A 17,534-nucleotide genomic window follows, 5' to 3' on the forward strand; every position below is an offset into this window, starting at 1 on the left:
TTCCATCCTATGGTCCTCAGTGTTACTATATCACTTCAGATTGTATTTGTGGATTTGAAACATTGTCAAAGCTTGCCTAGTAACAGAGTAGTCGTGCCTTGCACAAGGAGGCGTTTTACTGTTTGTGCAGAATTTACCTCCTAGAATAGTAGTTTTAGGCTGCATTAAAACAGGCAGCCACTGCATGGTGCTCTTGCATTATGTTTAGTAGCCCATCTTCTCGCTCATTCAACCTTTTCCAGTAGAGGATTGGAACAGCTTTTGCAAGGTGCCCAAAACAGCCCTTGAAAAACGTTAGCATGGAATGCAATGGAGAGAAGGCAAGACAGTGGAGTTACTCCAGCCTTGTCTTATTTAGTGCTATTCTACTACTGTAAACTTGCAAGACACCTTTATTTTTTATTTTATTTTTTTACAAAGCTTGTGTTAGAACAGAAGAATGTATGTTGAGTTTTCAAGGTAGCATTAAAAGCTCTTAAAACATTACCTCTAGCTGAACTGATGTAAACATCTAAAACTGGCACCACATCCATCTAAACCCTAAATTGGATGCAGGTGACAAAAGCTTTTCTCGAGTCAGGATAGTATTCCCAGTGGTTGTATAAAGAATGTGGGAAACAGCTACTTGAACAAAGTGACCTGCTTTCATGGAGGTACAGTTGGCTCCATCTCACACCTGTTTTCTTTATTTCTTTTTATAGTGTTTAATGCTGAATGCCAGAGCTCTTTCAATCTGGTTTTTTGTTTGTTTGTTTTGTAAAACAGCCTGAAGTACTACTGGTAGTAGCTATGGTATTACAATTGCATATTAATTGGGGAAATAACAGGGCAAGAGGCATAAACGGGCATCATCACAAAACAACACAAATTTTAGCATTTCAGCTATGATTCAAGGTGAAACAGTAGCTTCTGACAACATATTCAAGGGCTGATCCCATTTTCTTGTGTCCAGTATCCGTTTCTCTGTCAAAAATAAATAAAAATGATAATAAAAATAAAAAATAAAAATAAATAAATAAAAATAGCTAAGCTTGTCATTTTTCACTTTTCAGAACTGAATAAGCCCGGCATGGAGCATGACCTTTTAGAAGTTTGGCATTTGGATTAACTAATAGGTCATTGCTCTATAGGTTGAAGTAAATGGAAGGATCATTTGATGGTTTGGACACCAGCAGGAAACCAAATTTCCAATTCTGTCACATCCTTTGCCCCCCCCCCCGCGCTTTGGGCAGATTAGGGTTTGTCGTGTCGTTCTGAACCTTCTATTTGTAAAATACGTATAAACACATATCATAGTATTTCCCTTTCCCCATAGCCTGTTTGCTCAGAAGTCAGTTCCACTGTTTCCCTCCATGGGACTCGCTTACTCGCTTCCAAAAGGTGTGCATAGGCTGGCAGCCTTAGAGAGGTAAATACTGTATATTTGTGAGAGGGAGGGAGTTGAACATGGACGTATTATGTCAACTTATATCTCAGCATGCAGAACTTCAAGGAGCATTCTTCAGGAGGTCAAACAAAATTAGTAAAATGTTGAACTCAGTGGTTCAAATTGATGCAGTTTTGAAAGGTTCAATCTGCCATCTTGATTCAAATTGGCATCCAGTGGCATCCAAGCATAGATGAGAACTTGCTTCTTGATCTCAGGAACCCCCATGCAGAATATGGTTACGCTATCTTAAGAGCTGTCCAAATTGTTGTTGGCACTCATCAGTCTTGAGAGACAATGGAGTGTACCTCTGGAGGTGAGGTCAAATTGCTGGTGAATGATAGTTCCAGCTGTAGTTGCAGAGCCTGGTAACTCATAACTTTTGCCTCCCATGTGGTTTTTTCCCTTCTCTTGTGTTAGCAGCTGAAGTGATCTCTCCAGCGAACAAGCCTGGGCAGTGTGTATGGAGGTCCTGAGCTGCCCAGACAACAAGACCACGCTCTCTGCTGTGTATACGGAGACAGATATATGGTTTATTTACACATATATACAACCTGAGTCTATAATGGAGGGGCTCCCAGCATTAACTCCCCCAATTGTTTCTCCCATCACTACAGCCTTGGGTCCAAACAAACATGAAGCACCATGCTCTGCCTCTATGGCTTTTCCACTTGTTTCCTTTAGCAGCCTGCAACCTTTTCTGCTTGCTCTAAGTCACATCGCAGCCAATGCTAAAACTCTAAACTGTGCCTTTCCTTCTTCTCACTATTTAAAAGAGGGAGGAGGTGCTCCACCCATTTCCAATCTGACACATCTTCCTCTCTTTTTTGGTTCCTTAATGGTCCATCTCCTTGCCCTTCATTCACTTAATGGTTCCTCACCCCAGGCAATGACCTCATGAGGAAGCTAGCCTGGGGTGATGAACCATTCAAATATAAGTTAGCCTGGCTTATAGTTTTACCCTTGCTGGATCCAGGGGTTCAGGAGGCGTGATTAAATTCCAACACTTACTGGGTCCAGGAATTTAGAGGAGTCTGGCACCTTTAAACTCATACTTTGCCCTGAGGTAAGAGTTGAACCCTAAGCATCCACTGACAACGAACATATTTTTAAGTGACCTTTTCAAAGGTTTCACCCTAAGATTGGGCTTCAGGGAATTACTTCTTTTCAGCTGCTGCCAAGAACAGTAGCTGGAAAACAGCTTAGATTAAATTCAAAAGTTGCTTAAGTAAGTGTGCCTATAGCTGGTATGTTGTTGAGCTTGGCATCTGTTCTGTTCTAATCTTCATAAATGGATTTTGATATCTATTTAAACTGTGTTTCATTTCCAGGCTGGTGGCATAAGAGCATTAGGACAAACAAATTCTATAAGCATTATATATTGGTATCGAGCCATCTACCGCCTAAAAACTGGCCCGCTTTGCACATCAGAGGAATCTGGGAGGAATCAAGCCACAGTGCTGGCTACATATTTACCAGCTCTTGTGGTTTCTTAGGAGAGAAGCCAAACTGTGAATGCTGAGTCATACATAAATGCTAAGTCAGCACTGTAGATTTTTTCTTCCAGCGTGGGAAAAGAAAAGGGCATGTGTGTGTGTGTGTAATTTGAGCAGTGTGCACTGGCATTCTCGCTCATTCACAGTAAATCATGAATGGGCGTCCCATGACATGCGAACCAGGCCACAGAGCAAAGATAAGAGTAGAAGATGAGCAAATATTATTGTGTGTTGCCTGATAATGCATAAATGAGGTGGGGATAATATATCAAATATGAGTGAACTTTTTTTTGCTCCAGCTATAATCAGTAATTGAACCTTTTGAAGGAAAATAAGTTTGCTTTATTTATTTTATTTCCAGCTGACTTTGGTCTTGCAAAGCAGAAACAGGAAAACAGCAAGCTTACCTCAGTTGTCGGAACGATTCTCTACTCCTGGTAAGAAAAAAAATGCCTTTTAGGCCTGCGAATTTGCTGCTAAAATAGTGAATTAGTGGCCCCAAATATAATGTAGCCCTTATATAGGGGGCCACTGTTTGATTCAGACAGTTAATTTTCCTAGGATATATTTGGATTCTTTATTCTTTTTGAGTAAAGCATATCATGACACGCCATCTCATTTTAAAGTGCATGGAATTAAATATATCTAAATTCATGTGAAAACAGGCAAATCTCGACATGCTAACACACTTCATTTTTTAGCTAATTAACCACTGTATCTACTTTAACAGTAATTAGAACCTTCAATTCTCTGAGGCATAACCTTCTTCTAATTCACATTTTCCTTGTAGCTCTGTTCAAGTTGCCCAGTTATGTACAATCTAATGCACAGTATTGTCTTGCTTTTCCTAACCCCAGAAGATGGTTTTCCACACTTGGGAACTTTCACAGACGGGTTATATAAGCTTGTTCCAAAGAATGTGTCTGTTTGCTGTAGCAGTAGACATCTTAACTGTGAGAAATACTTGAACTATTGTTGGCGACGGACCCACTGGGAAATGTGTGGAAATGTGGTCATCTAAATAGGCTGTAGCAGTCAGGTGACCAAGTGTTCACCTCAGATTGGCTCCCTTGGCTCCCAGTTGCTTTACTATATTCCTTAGAAGCATGTTGACTCTTTGCTTCTTTCAGTCCTATCAGTTGGCTTTCTCATGGTCATGATAGTGACGTGCTCACTAAATGGTGGGAACATGCATGCCAGTATGTCTTGCAGAGGAATGCTTTGCATAACAGTGGTCCCCTCCACCCCATTCTCGCTAATAAAAAAGACGAAAGAGATGTTCTTAATACGACATTTGTTGTTCTCTTAGGGGTCCAGCCCCTGACGATGCCCTTTACCTTTCCCTCAGCTATATACAGACTCAGGGATCCGATCCATATATCCTAGCCTCAGCCCAGTAGACCTGAAGGAACGTCTCCACCCCCATTGTTCAGCCCAGACACTGAGGTCCAGCTCTGAGGGCCTTTTGGTGGTTCCTTCACTGCAAGAAGTGAGGTTACAGGGAACCAAGCAGAGGGCCTTCTTGGTACTGGCACCCGACCTGTGGAACACCCTCCCATCAGATGTCAAGGAAATAAACAACTGTCTGACTTTTAGAACACATCTGAAGGCAGCTACTGAGAGGTTTTTAATGTTTGAGGGCTTTTATGTTTTAATATTTTGTTGGAAGCCACACACGGGTGGCGCTGTGGTCTAAACCACAGAGCCTAGGGCTTACCGATCGGAAGGTTGGCGGTTTGAATCCCCGTGACGGGGTGAGCTCCCGTTGCTCGGTCCCTGCTCCTGCCAACCTAGCAGTTCGAAAGCACGTCAAAGTACGAGTAGATAAATAGGAACCACTCTGACGGGAAGGTAAACGGCGTTTCTGTGCACTGCTCTGGTTCGCCAGAAGCGGCTTAGTCATGCTGACCACATGACCCGGAAGCTGTACCTCGGCTCCCTCGGCCAGTAAAGCGAGATGAGCACCGCAACCCCAGAGTCGTCCGCAACTGGACTTAACGGTCAGGGGTCCCTTTACCTATGTTTTAATATTTTGTTGGAAGCCACCCAGAATGCCTGGGGCAACCCCGTCAGATGGACGGCATATAAATAATAAAATTCTTATTCTTATACTTATGCATAATCAATCTGGGACTCTGAACCCTGAAATCTAGAAGCCCATAGGTGTGATGCCCAAAATATGACCTATGACCCCAAAAGCGAGCTAAAAGAGCATTTGGTTGTAAGGAATTAATTGTGTGATCCTTTGGCTCTCAGCCAGAATGACTAGCTAAGACAAAAGCAACTGCGGACCAAGCGAACCTGCTTGAAACTGACGTTGTTCTTGCTATAGGGCCAAGAAAAGAACTTTCTCCACCCCCATGTTTGGGGATTGTTTGCCAGTCTAGACCTCCTGGGTAGAGACAGTAGACTCTGCAAAAAAATTACATAATGGCCCCATAGAAGTGAGATAATTGCATTTTATAGGCTCTGGAGGTACAGTTTATAAGTTCTCTGTTTTAATGAGCAATAAGAAGAAATATTTATTGAGCCAAGGCAGTGAAATAAAATAGTTTTACACATTGCAACAAAAACAGAGTGTTTACAGAGTGCAACATAAACACAAATAAATGAGCACAATTTGCAGCGAATCAAGTATTGGCTCTTTTGGCATTCAGGTGTTGCTTTTAACGTAAGAATCTGAGAGAGCCACATTTTCCATTGAATATTTGATAATATTGACAGCAGTGTTCTTGCGGCATGAGGGGAAGGAATTTTTCCCGCGACTTGGCAGGGCAATGCAGAGTAACTTCTTCATCAGTCTTTTGTGTGTGTGTGTGGCTTCTCCGTCAGCAGAGGAGTGAAGCATACAGGGTAGAAGGCAAGGTCAGAACTGAAAATGAAACTACATGCCCATCTGAAACGGAGGTGAACCTTCTGGCCAGTTTCAATTCTGCCTTTTGTAGGAGAGCAGGGTTGATTATTGACTCCTGAATTTCACCTGTGAGTTGTACACTGCTTTTCCTTTCTCTCTTCTCTGTCTGCTCACTCAGCTGTTAGGCAGCGATTTGAGGATCTCTGTGCCCAGACTCCAGGAGCAGGGGTGGCCAAGACCCCTAGGTCATTCCTCCATCTGGGGCACCATGGAATTATCCATTTCCTCCCCTTCCCCACCACTGCATTATTGGCATAGGTAAAGGTAAAGGGACCCCTGACCATTAGGTCCAGTCGTGGCCGACTCTGGGGTTGCGGCACTCATCTCGCTTTATTGGCTGAGGGAGCCGGCATACAGCTTCCGGGTCATGTGGCCAGCATGACTAAGCCGTTTCTGGCGAACCAGAGCAGCGCACGGAAACGCCGTTTACCTTCCCGCCGGAGCGGTACCTATTTATCTACTTGCACTTTGACGTGCTTTTGAACTGCTAGGTTGGCAGGAGCAAGGACCGAGCAACAGGAGCTTACCCCGTCGCAGGATTCAAACCGGCGACCTTCTGATCAGCAAGTCCTAGGCTCTGTGGTTTAACCCACAGCGCCACCTGCGTCCCCTTGTTATTGGCATAGGCACATTTAAATAAAGCAGAACACCCAGCTGTGATCAGAAACCAGGCAAGGAGCAATGCAAACTTGCACATGGCAAGACTTTCTCTGTTATGGTAACCATCTCATTGATCTCCTCCCCTAAAAATGTCCACCTTGCTCCACCCATGTTTAACTTTCACCATCTAGTTGAAACCTTTGATTTCTTAAAGCAAAGCTTTCAACCTTCCTCCGATTGTTCTCTGCAGCTACTGTATATGTTCCAGCCTGATTGAGCTGTTGTTGTTTATCTGTTTCATAATCTTTAATTTTCTTATGTGCTCTATGTCCTCTTCCTAGGAATACATTTTACCTTTGGAAAATCAGCTGACACTTTTCATTACTATTTGCATTTGAAGCTTTCAGCAAACTGTAAGGAGTATAATTACTGCATATGCTACGCAATGATAAACAAAGATGTTTCCATCAACACAAGTAATGGCATCACTTCTTTCTGTAAAACAAAGGGAAGAAGAGAGATCCATCATGATGGATGCAAATTGTACATCATTGATGTAGTTCCTTCCAGATGTTGTTGGAGATGCTGCTCCCATTATCCCTAACCATTATCCATGCTGGCTGGGGGGGGAGGGGCTTGTGAGGGTCGAACAACATCTGCAGAGCCCCACTTTGGCTACTCTTGATGTAAATAATAATGAGTTAAAATTGCCCACAATTGTGCCTAGAAGGATAGATAAAAAAGAAAGCCATGTTTCAAACTCTGAAAACAGAGAGCGATGGGCAGTATTATTATTATTATTATTAAACTTATACACTGCCCTATACCCGGAGGTCTCAGGGCAGTTCACCACAGCATATAAAATCAAACCAAAAGCAGTAACCCAATAAATCCCCCCTCCCCCAAAAAGCCACATTCTAAAAGGGTGTTGAATGTCAATAAGATCAACCAAAGGCCTGGTTATAAAGGAACGTTTTTGCCTGGTGCCTAAAGATGTATAATGAAGGCGCCAGGCGAACTTCCCTGGGGAGAGCATTCCATAGATGGGGAGCCACTGCAGAGAAGGCCCTGTTCTTTTGTTGCCACCCTTTGGACCTCTTGAGGAGGGGGCACACAAAGGAGGGCCTCGGAAGTTGCTCTCAGGGACCGGGTAGGTAAATAACAGCAAAAGGAAATAGAGGCACAACTACATGTTGAGTTAACAGAAGACATGAGAAGAGGGGTTCTTTAGAAGTCTCCGGGCCAAGTCTAGGATGTGTGTTTTTTGCCATTTGAAGTATGCTTTCTGATAGGAAGCTCTTCCTTGGGAGGCTGAACTCTGACACAGGCTGTTCAATCTGGGCTTAGCCCATTTCAGCCTTAAAACTTTCCCTGCCTTACAAAATCCTCTAATATAATCAGTATGTCATCCCCACAGTAATAGCTTTTATTATGACCTTTGCACAAAGAATCATCCATTGAAAACTAATATTTACACAAGCTAATCCTGTACTGTTGAGCATCCCTTGTAAGACAGTTTGAAAACAAGTTACATACTATCAGTTAGCTTATCAGGAATATAGGGGGGAAGAAACCTGTCTCCACAGGCTTATTAAAATGAAACTTATGCAAATATTGTAATAAAATATTAACAGAATAAAATTGGAAAGGCTTAAGCCTAAAGAATGATGGTTTCCATGAAAACAAATCAGTAAAAATCCTCTTCTATAAATAGCATTATGACATAGCTTTCCAAGGATATCAACTTATTTTCTATCTTTCTGTAATTTGTACTACATATATACATTCTTCTGTATTTCCAAGTCATTTTCATAAACGTGGATCCCATAACAAAATACTTGGAAGATTAAATTATCTTCTGTGCTGCTGTAAATGTTTTGTTCAACTGCCAAACTCATTTTAAGATTGAGTTTAGCATTCAAGAAGATTTGTTATTAAATAAAAAAATACGATTTCTGCATAAGAGGAGCAGATGCGGAGTCCTTTCAGAGAAAACACAGAGCACGGCTCAGTCTGTTTAGGGAAAATGAAAAGAATGAAATTGAAAAATGTCCAACTAATCTGGCTTTGTTCTTGCTGTAACTATTAGTTTAGCAAAGGATATGCTAATCTATCTTCACCAGAATACTAGTGAAGTGGGAATCTTCCTGCTTGAATACAAGGTGCTGGGCTGAAAGCTTAAAAGCAAATATGGCAATTACCTGAATATAGCGTTTGTAAAATCCAATTGACTTAAATATCCAACACCTAATTCATATGTTAATCACATGCTTCTTGGCTAAAGCCATTTTACTGTAGTGCAGAATTCTATTACTAAATTCAGTCCACCATGCAGATCCCACTCTGCAAGACTACCACGTTTCCCTTTATTTCTATCCCTTCCTCACAAGTTTCAGTTATTGCTGCAGTGGTGTATTGTGTGTGTGTGGGGGGGGGCGGCACCATAGGAGCGGTTGTCCAGGGTGCAAAATTTTGACACCTGATGCTGCCTCAAAACAGCCACACACTTCCATCGTTGGGCTGCGTTGAAAACGGCTTCTCCATGTGAACCAGGAAGTGACCTCTCCAGACAATGGAACGACTCTTCTTTTCTTTTCTCTGCGACTGCAATCTCCTGAGTGATGCAGATGCCTCAGGCCAGTGGCTTTCAACCAGTGTGCCATGGCACACTGAGGTGCCTTGAATGATGGTCAGGAGTGCTGCAGGCAACACTGGCCTCTGTCCCTGTTTCCTGCCCTCCCTCCTCTGATGTCCTCTCGTGCCTCTGCCTCCCAAAGGCTTGCACAGATGTTTGTTGCAGCAGCCCTGGCTACAAGCTGCCCAGGTTAATGGTGCCTGGGGCTGGCCAGGGGGTACTGGTTGCCAGGAGCTGAAGTGGCCTTGGAGCAAGCAAGCCTAGCCTGCCAGCCCTTGTAGTTGGGAATGGACAGAAGTCCCAGGCCACTGTGGGGCAGTGTGAGGAGGCACCTCTCTTTGGGAAGGAGACGGGGGGCAGCTCAGAGACCAGGAGCAGCAGCAGCTCCCAAGGAAAGGAGGCTGATGGGAACACTCCACAAGGGAGCGTGCTCAAAAAAGGGTGAGAGGCTGCCAGTTCTGCAGGCAAGGCGTGACATAACGGCTCCAGAGTCCCACAGGGGTGCCGCAGAAAGAATGTAGTTGGTCAAGGGAGCCATGAACTCAAAAAAGTTGAAGGCCTCTGCCTTAAGCAGTTGAATGCACATGTGTACTCCATCCATTTCCCTCCCTCACACCCACTCTCTGCATGGCCCAAGGCACTGGCAACCCGTGCTATGCCACTGGTTAAACGCTAGATTTTATTTTTCAAAGGGAGGAGGGACTGACATTATTGTGTGTCTGTTCCAGTACCTCTCAAGACACCATGCTCAGTTCAGCTTCCAGAAGAATGTTTGGAGACCTGAACATTTTTTCACTGTTAAATATCTTTCTTAGTTGGTCATAATAAAGGTATTACTCTTCTCTCGCTCGCTTCCTGCTCCCCCCTCGGCTTGTTTTTGTAAGGGTACATTTCATATAACTTCATTGCCATATGTTCCTTATGGAAAACAAAGCCAGCTGTATCTCTCCAGTTTGCCAAACACAGATCATAGCAGTACCATCCTTAATTAGCTTGCTTTCCTGAACTTTTTGTATGGGTGGGGGAGGAGAAGGAGAAGGGAGGGGGGAGCCTTAGAATTTGTGAGACAGACACATGACAGGCATCAATGAGAACTTTGTCAATTTTCAAACTGTTTTTTAAACGGTGAGTGAAGTAGATGAAATGTGAATTATGTGAATAATTCTGATAAAAAAGATTTTAGGGAGGAGGGATGAACATAAATCATGCGTTATTTGATTTTAAAAGGGTTTGGCTGGTGGAAAAGAATGACTGATTTAAGGCTTCAGTTGACTAAATTACATTAGCTTGGCCAAAGATGGGAGGGGGAGGAAAAAATAATTGATTTGCTTTTGTGATATTGACTGGAAAGCAATAAATACAGAAGGGGAATGCCTCTGAAGATCATCAGTTCCAACCTCTTACATGAAGTTAAGGCAGTATTTCCTGCAAATAGGAATAAAGACCTCTTAAAGGTAAAGGGACCCCTGATCATTAGGTCCAGTCGTGACCGACTCTAGGGTTGCGGTGCTCATCTCGCTTTACTGGCCGAGGGAGCCGGTGTACAGCTTTCGGGTCATGTGGCCAGCATGACTAAGCCGCTTCTGGCCAACCAGAGCAGCACACAGAAACGCCGTTTACCTTCCCGCCGAAGTGGTACCTATTTATCTACTTGCACTTAGTGCTTTCAAACTGCTAGGTTGGCAGGACCTCTTAGTGGGTAAATTTGGACTTGGGTAATTAGTCTCCTGGAAGTTATTTAATCCTATGTTCATGGTAGAGATTTGCTGAGAGAGTAGTAAAGTGGGCAGACTAGAGGAAGGATTAGTGGGGTGAATCATGGCTATGTGTTACACATGTAAGGAAATTGTAGCGTAGTCCAATTTATTTAATATTGCAATACCATCTGGATAATTTAAAAAATAGTGATTTTTTTGGGGGGGGGTTGCATCTGTTTAGACAGATATGAACATGTAAGTAGAAGCAGTTATCACGTTTTGTGTTGTAAGCATTCGTAAACATTCTGATGTGCAAACGATACCTTCTGCAAACTCTGAATTGATTAGTATTTTCCCTAAAGATGCATTTGTGTGGCAGGTAGTAGCCTCTTCCCTGAAAATAATATTGTAACCTGTTCTAACTCCGTTATGGATTTTTTGAATTTTGCTTTTATTTGCCTAGCCCTGAAGTTGTGAAGAGCGAGCCATATGGCGAGAAGGCTGATGTCTGGGCTGCAGGATGCGTCCTTTACCAGATGGCAACTCTCAACCCTCCATTTTACAGCACCAACATGCTCTCCTTAGCAACTAAAGTATGCAGGTTTGCTAGTTGAAGCCATTTACCTTTGCGTGTTCATGCACTTTTATGAATGCCCCTTCCTTCCTCCTTTTGAAATAAAAATGTTCTTTATGCAGCGTTTCCTCATCGCACATGGATATTACAGCAGTACCAGAGAAGTTGTTCTGATGGTTGCTGTAGTGGTATAGACTAGGGAGTGAGCCTAACTTCTAGTGTTGGATTAAGGTTATGATGGATCTTTCTGCTGCCCTGCCCTGACTCTGACACATTATACAGTGGTACCTCAGGTTACATACGCTTCAGGTTAAAGACTCCGCTAACCCAGAAATAGTGCTTCCGGTTAAGAACTTTGCTTCAGGATGAGAACAGAAATCGGGCTCCGGTGGCGTGGCAGCAGCGGGAGGCCCCATTAGCTAAAGTGGTGCTTCAGGTTAAGAACAGTTTCAGGTTAAGTACAGACCCCCGGAACGAATTAAATACTTAACCTGCGGTACCACTGCATTCACAAATAGGTCTTATTATGTCTTTCTTGTCTCCCCACATCCATCTCCTTAAACTGAGACACACTTCACATTAAGCAATCACATCAGTTACTATTATTGAACTTTATAACGTGTTCCCTTTTTCCTTTTTTTGTATTTGCTATCCCTCAAAGTCTAGACTAGCAAAAAGACTCTGCAAATTTCAGGGGCTTCAGAATCAAGCAAGTTCTTAATAAGTTTCTATAAAGAATAAATTTTACTGAAAATCAAAGATACTCAGTAGAGAAATTGGTGGGTCTCCGTCATGAAATTCCTGATTGACCAGATTTGATTTATTAGTTGTACCCCGCTTTTCTGTCTGTGGACATATAAATTGGCTTAACAGCTTAAAAATATATGATTAAAGGCAGGATCATCATTAGTGTTTGTGGTGAATTTGGGATGAACCTTCTGCATGGAAATTTCTTTGTATATTTTTGAGTGTGATACATGCATATGAGTCAAATTCATGGTATATACGTGCCGCAAGGGCATTGTGAAAATAGGTTGATTGTGTGCCTTGTTGTTCAAGGGGCAGGTTGAAACCCAGTTTATCTATCCATCACATGATATTTTTCTCTTGTTGTCAGCAAAGTATTCATTTATTTTACAGATTGTTGAATCTGCCTATGAGCCAGTCCCAGAGGGCGCCTATTCTGAAAAGGTTTCAGCGGTCATTAAAAAGTAAGTGTCTTGTGGAAAAGGTCCTTTTACTCTAAGTCTAAAGAGGATATGTGACCACAGAGCTAATAGTACAATTTTAAAATGCGAGATGCCACTGAAAATATTGCCAGTCGAAGTAATTGGGGGGGGGGATTGCGTAATTAACCTCTCCAGTAACATACCGAGGTGGTGAGTGCAGACTGGATTGAAGTCAAAGCAGGAGTCTTGAGAAGCAAGAGGTGAGGGAAACCACAAGTTCTGTACAAGTAGGATTTTTTTAAAAAACCCAACCCACTGGAAAATAAAAATGGAAAATTTGGTGGGATGTCCTGCTTGGAGGGAATGAATGACTGGCTCTAACTCTAAACAGAAACATTCCAGTTAGGAGGGCGGAAGAGACGCTGCAATATTTTGTTATTCTTTATTTGTCTATAAGATAAAGCTCATGCCATAATTTGGCTGGTGTTTATCCTGCCCCAGGACTGAGTCTTCCATCATACTCACTAAAATTGAATAGAATACATGATAAATACATGATAAAGCTATTTTTAGCCATCTCACCCCTTCTTTTTCCTGTAAGACCAATTGCAGTCGTTAACAGGTTTACCACACCTATAAGCCAATCACCCATTCCCGCCACCCTTCTGAGTAATACCCCTCCCCACCCTCTCAGTATATATAAGGGTCTGGTGACTTCTGTTTGAATTAAGTCTGTGATGCTCTCTCCTTTGCTGTCACCCATCCAAAGCAAGGGTTCTTCCAGCTGTTTTATTGAAATAAATACATAAATTTAAAAAAATGGAGAAGCATTCCTGCATCTCTAATGGCATGTCTTGTTTTTCCCCCAGGGTGTAGACTTCATGCAGTTGAACTGCACCCAGTATACAGAGAAGCATAAAATTCATACCATATAGTGTGGAGCCCTGGTGTGCTCAGGAAAATTTTGGGGGGTGGGCGTGGTGGAACTAGCTAATTGGAATTGCTTTCCATGAATGCACGTTGATTATCATCAGTACAAATCTCCAAATTATGATTACAAAAAAGTTCATAACCTAAACATATACAAAGAAGAAAAATACGCTTTCTGATGTTTTTGTGTGATTTCTGTTCACCTTCCACTGAGCAATGACCCAGCTTCTGTTTAAAACTGAACCTACAAGGGAAGAATTCTGTCTGATATGTTCCTTACATGCTGGGCTAAGTCCTGCTGGATTAGACCGAAGGCCAGTCAGTGCAGCACCTTGCTTCCTACAGTAACCAAACATATGGTATTTCCTGTCCAGACGTATTTCCTGCCCACAAACAGGAAATACAGAAATAACCTCTCATTTGCTGTTTTGTCCCAGAAACTAGTATTCAGAGTCATGGTGCCTCCAATCATGGAGATAGTATATGTCCTTCATGACTAGGAGTCATTGAGAGCTTTATTCTCCATTAATTTGTATAATATAAGAATGTAAATTAAATCAGCCCCTGGCTATTCCAGTGTGCATCCTCATTCTCTTGATGGTCCTGAATGGTAATTTTTTATAGATGGAATTCAGCATCTTGATCACAGTGGGGAACATTCCTAAGTGTAAATGATGTCAATCTAAGTATGGCTTCAGAGCTGGACCTCTGGCTACTCACCCTGAATCTCCCACGCCTCACATCCCGGTTCCCTGATAGCTTGATGCATCTTACCTCACTTCCCCAGCCTGTCCCCTGGCCGCTACAGACTCCCTGCTTCATTGGACTAACATGAAGAATTACTTGTATCGATAATTAGTTTTGTCTCAAGAACCATTGAGACCATATAACACCAGTCTTGAAAGACCTACATTGGCTCCCGGTACATTTCCGAGCACAATTCAAAGTGTTGGTGCTGACCTTTAAAGCCCTAAACGGCCTCAGCCCAGAAGGAACGTCTCCAACCCCATCGGTCTGCCCAGACACTGAGGTCCAGGGCCTTTTCGCGGTTCCCTCACTGTGAGAAGTGAGGCTACAGGGAACCAGGCAGAGGGCCTTCTTGGTAGTGGTACCCATCCTGTGGAACACCCTCCCATCAGATGTCAAGGAAATAAACAACTATCTGACTGCAGTCCTGTTTAGGGAAGTTTTTAATGTTTGATGTTTTATCGTATTTTTATCCTGTTGTGAGCTGCCCAGAGTGGCTGGGGAAAGCCGGCTGGATGGGCGGGGTATAAATATATTATTATTATTATTATTATTATTATTATTATTATTATTGGAACTTGAGGGACGTGGGTGGTGCTGTGGTCTAAACCACTGAGCCTCTTGGGCTTGCTGATCGGAAGGTCGGTGGTTCGAATCCCTGCGATGGAGTGAGCTCCCGTTGCTCTGTCCCAGCTTCTGCCAACCTAGCAGTTCGAAAGCACGCCAGTAGGTACCATTGGGTTGGGAAGGTAAATGGCATTTCCATGCACTCTGGCTTATGTCACATTGTTCCAGAAGTGATTTAGTCATGCTGGCCCCATGACTTGGAAAGCTGTCTGTGGACAAACGCTGGCTCCCTTGGCCTGAAAGCGAGATGAACGCCGCAACCCCATGGTCACCTTTGACTGGACTTAACCGTCCAGGGGTCCTTTACCTTTAGCTATTGGCACTTGATCAAACTTTGGCTGTTAGCACAAGCAAAGGACCTGATCTTTTCCATGCTGCATTTTTGCTCTTATCTACCTATATGAGCAAGGTTCTCCTGTCTGCCTTTGGCAGAGTTGCTCTGATGTTACAAGGGGGATTTCGTTGTAATGGGAAAAGGGGCCTAAGAAAGAAGAAATGGAAGTTCACAGCAATGAGGGGAAGAGTTGAATGGAAGGTGAGCAAGTATGAAAGGGGAAGGAAATCTGATAGAGGAAATAGAGAGGGTCACATGACTGGAAGTTAGCAAGACGAGGTCTAATGTTCACATACTTATTTAAACAGAGCACAGGCTGTAGTATCTGCAGTGATCTTAAGTGGTGGTATTAAAAGAAGCATGTAATCAGCTGATTCCATTAATATTTACTTACTTGGTGTGACACTGTAATTTGCTAGAGATGCCATTTGGGTTATCACAATAATCACTTTGCTGACAATTGACATCGTTCTAACGTAAGATATAAACAGATAACAACACAGAAGAAGATAGGAATGAGCTTTAAAAGTGCAAAAATGGAAACACGATAGTGGATTTAATTATGAGAGATCATTTTAAAATGAGCCTGGTGATTATTTTTATGGGCATTCCTAAAATGAAAATTATTTCTGAATTCACAGCACAAAAAGAAATCTGTACAAAACAAAGAAATAAGCAGCATCCTTAAGAGCTTTACAGCGGCGAATAAACAAAATGTTTATTTAGTTTTTTTTAAAAAAAACCACAGAATGCAGAATGCATATGCATAGGTGACCACTCAAAGAATTACAATTACAGGTAAGCAGCCAGTCACCATAATAGATTGTTTAAATAATGGATTCCCCCCACCCCAATAGGTGCTTGACCCCGGATGCAGAGAGTCGCCCTGACATTGTAGAGGTCAGTTCCTTGATACCAAATGTGATGATGAAGTATTTAGACGGCTTATCAACCTCCCAGCTTGTCTTGGAGAGGAAATTGGAACGCGAAAGGAGGCGGACCCAGAGATATTTCATGGAGGCCAATCGAAATGCAGTCACATGTCACCACCAGCTTGCTGTATTATCTCAGGTAAGCAAATGCCTTCAATTACATTGTCACATATAATAGAGCGTTATCTGAATGCACAGGACCGTTGGACCAATCTGCCCAACTGGACGTGCAGAAATACTGTGTATGTAGGAGTGCATTAATGTGGCGCTATGGGTTAAACCACAGGGCCTAGGACTTGCCGATCAGAAGGTTGGCGGTTCAAATCCTCGTGACGGGGTGAGCTCCCGTTGCTCGGTCCCAGCTCTTGCCAACCTAGCAGTTCAAAAGCACATCAAAGTGCAAGTAGATAAATAGGTACTGCTCCGGCAGAAAGGTAAACGGTGTTTTCGTGCACTGCTCTGGTTCGCCAGAAGCGGCTGAGTCATGCTGGCCCCATGACCCGGAAGCTGTACGCCGGTTCCCTCGGCCAATAAAGCGAGATGAGCGCCGCAACCCCAGAGTCGGCCACGACTGGACCTAATGGTCAGGGGTCCCTTTACCTTTACCTAGGAGTGCATTGGCCCGCTCTCATGCTTGTCACTGGTGTGTCGTATAATGTTATCAGGCTTCCAAGCATGCATCCATATATCTAATATGGCTAACTGGCTCTCCAAGCTTGAAGAGAGGAAACACCATGTGTGCAGCCACCAAAGTGTTCCCCTCTATTTAACATTGCTCGGGACTGTGAAAGCTTCATTTGCAACTCTAGTTCTCTCTGTTAGTGGGGAGTGTCATTGGCTTAGAACACACAAAGAGCAAATGTTCCTCTACTTAGTTGGATCTAAAGTGCTGAGGCTATTTCTGTGGAAATCCAACAAAAGGAGCTCAAGAAGCATCAAATCAGAAGCAATCTGCTAATGCACAGTCATATTTGAAATCGATCAAAAAACAACTTAACCTCTCTAAATCAGGTGCTTTTACGCAGCAAGATTATCTGCTGAATTAATTCGCTTACAGATTAAAGTCAGTAATCAAGATCATATAGCGTATCTGAAACCTGTTTTGAGCCAGCCATTTTTGTATACAATTATATGCTAGCAGAGTTTCTAATGGTTCTTAAAAGAAACTGAGAGAAATTTATTGTGTTGTTTGAACACTGTACCCAGGTTGTACTTCTGGAAGCCACACGGTCAAAGGAAACCGTTTCTGTTCTCTTTTGTAGGAACATTATGAGAAATCAAGCCTTAGCAGCAGTAGCAGTGGAGCAGCCAGTTTAAAAAGCGAATTTTCTGAAAATACAGATCTTTTGACTGAAAACTTCCATCTAGCCTCTGGAAAAGATGAAGAGAAAACCTGCGATTTAACCTTGTCGGATGATAACTGCACTTTGGAAAACTCAGAAAAAGGTAGTGA

At 42.8% G+C, this 17,534-nt stretch overlaps 1 protein-coding gene across 3 annotated transcripts in view; it reads left to right on the forward strand.

Annotated features, from left to right (window-relative positions):
* The window catches only part of NEK10 (NIMA related kinase 10), a 102,389-nt gene that overhangs the window by 49,355 nt on the left and 35,500 nt on the right, over positions 1-17,534 (forward strand). For all 3 annotated transcript variants that reach the window (XM_081883146.1, XM_081883147.1, XM_081883145.1), the window contains exons 23-27: positions 3,284-3,359; positions 11,232-11,361; positions 12,483-12,553; positions 16,007-16,220; positions 17,344-17,527. In XM_081883146.1, coding sequence (XP_081739272.1) covers positions 3,284-3,359; positions 11,232-11,361; positions 12,483-12,553; positions 16,007-16,220; positions 17,344-17,527 — 675 coding nt within the window. The remainder of the gene's footprint in view (positions 1-3,283; positions 3,360-11,231; positions 11,362-12,482; positions 12,554-16,006; positions 16,221-17,343; positions 17,528-17,534) is intronic.

Source organism: Podarcis melisellensis (assembly GCF_964234715.1).
Source record: "Podarcis melisellensis genome assembly, chromosome: 12".
Lineage (NCBI taxonomy): Eukaryota > Metazoa > Chordata > Lepidosauria > Squamata > Lacertidae > Podarcis > Podarcis melisellensis.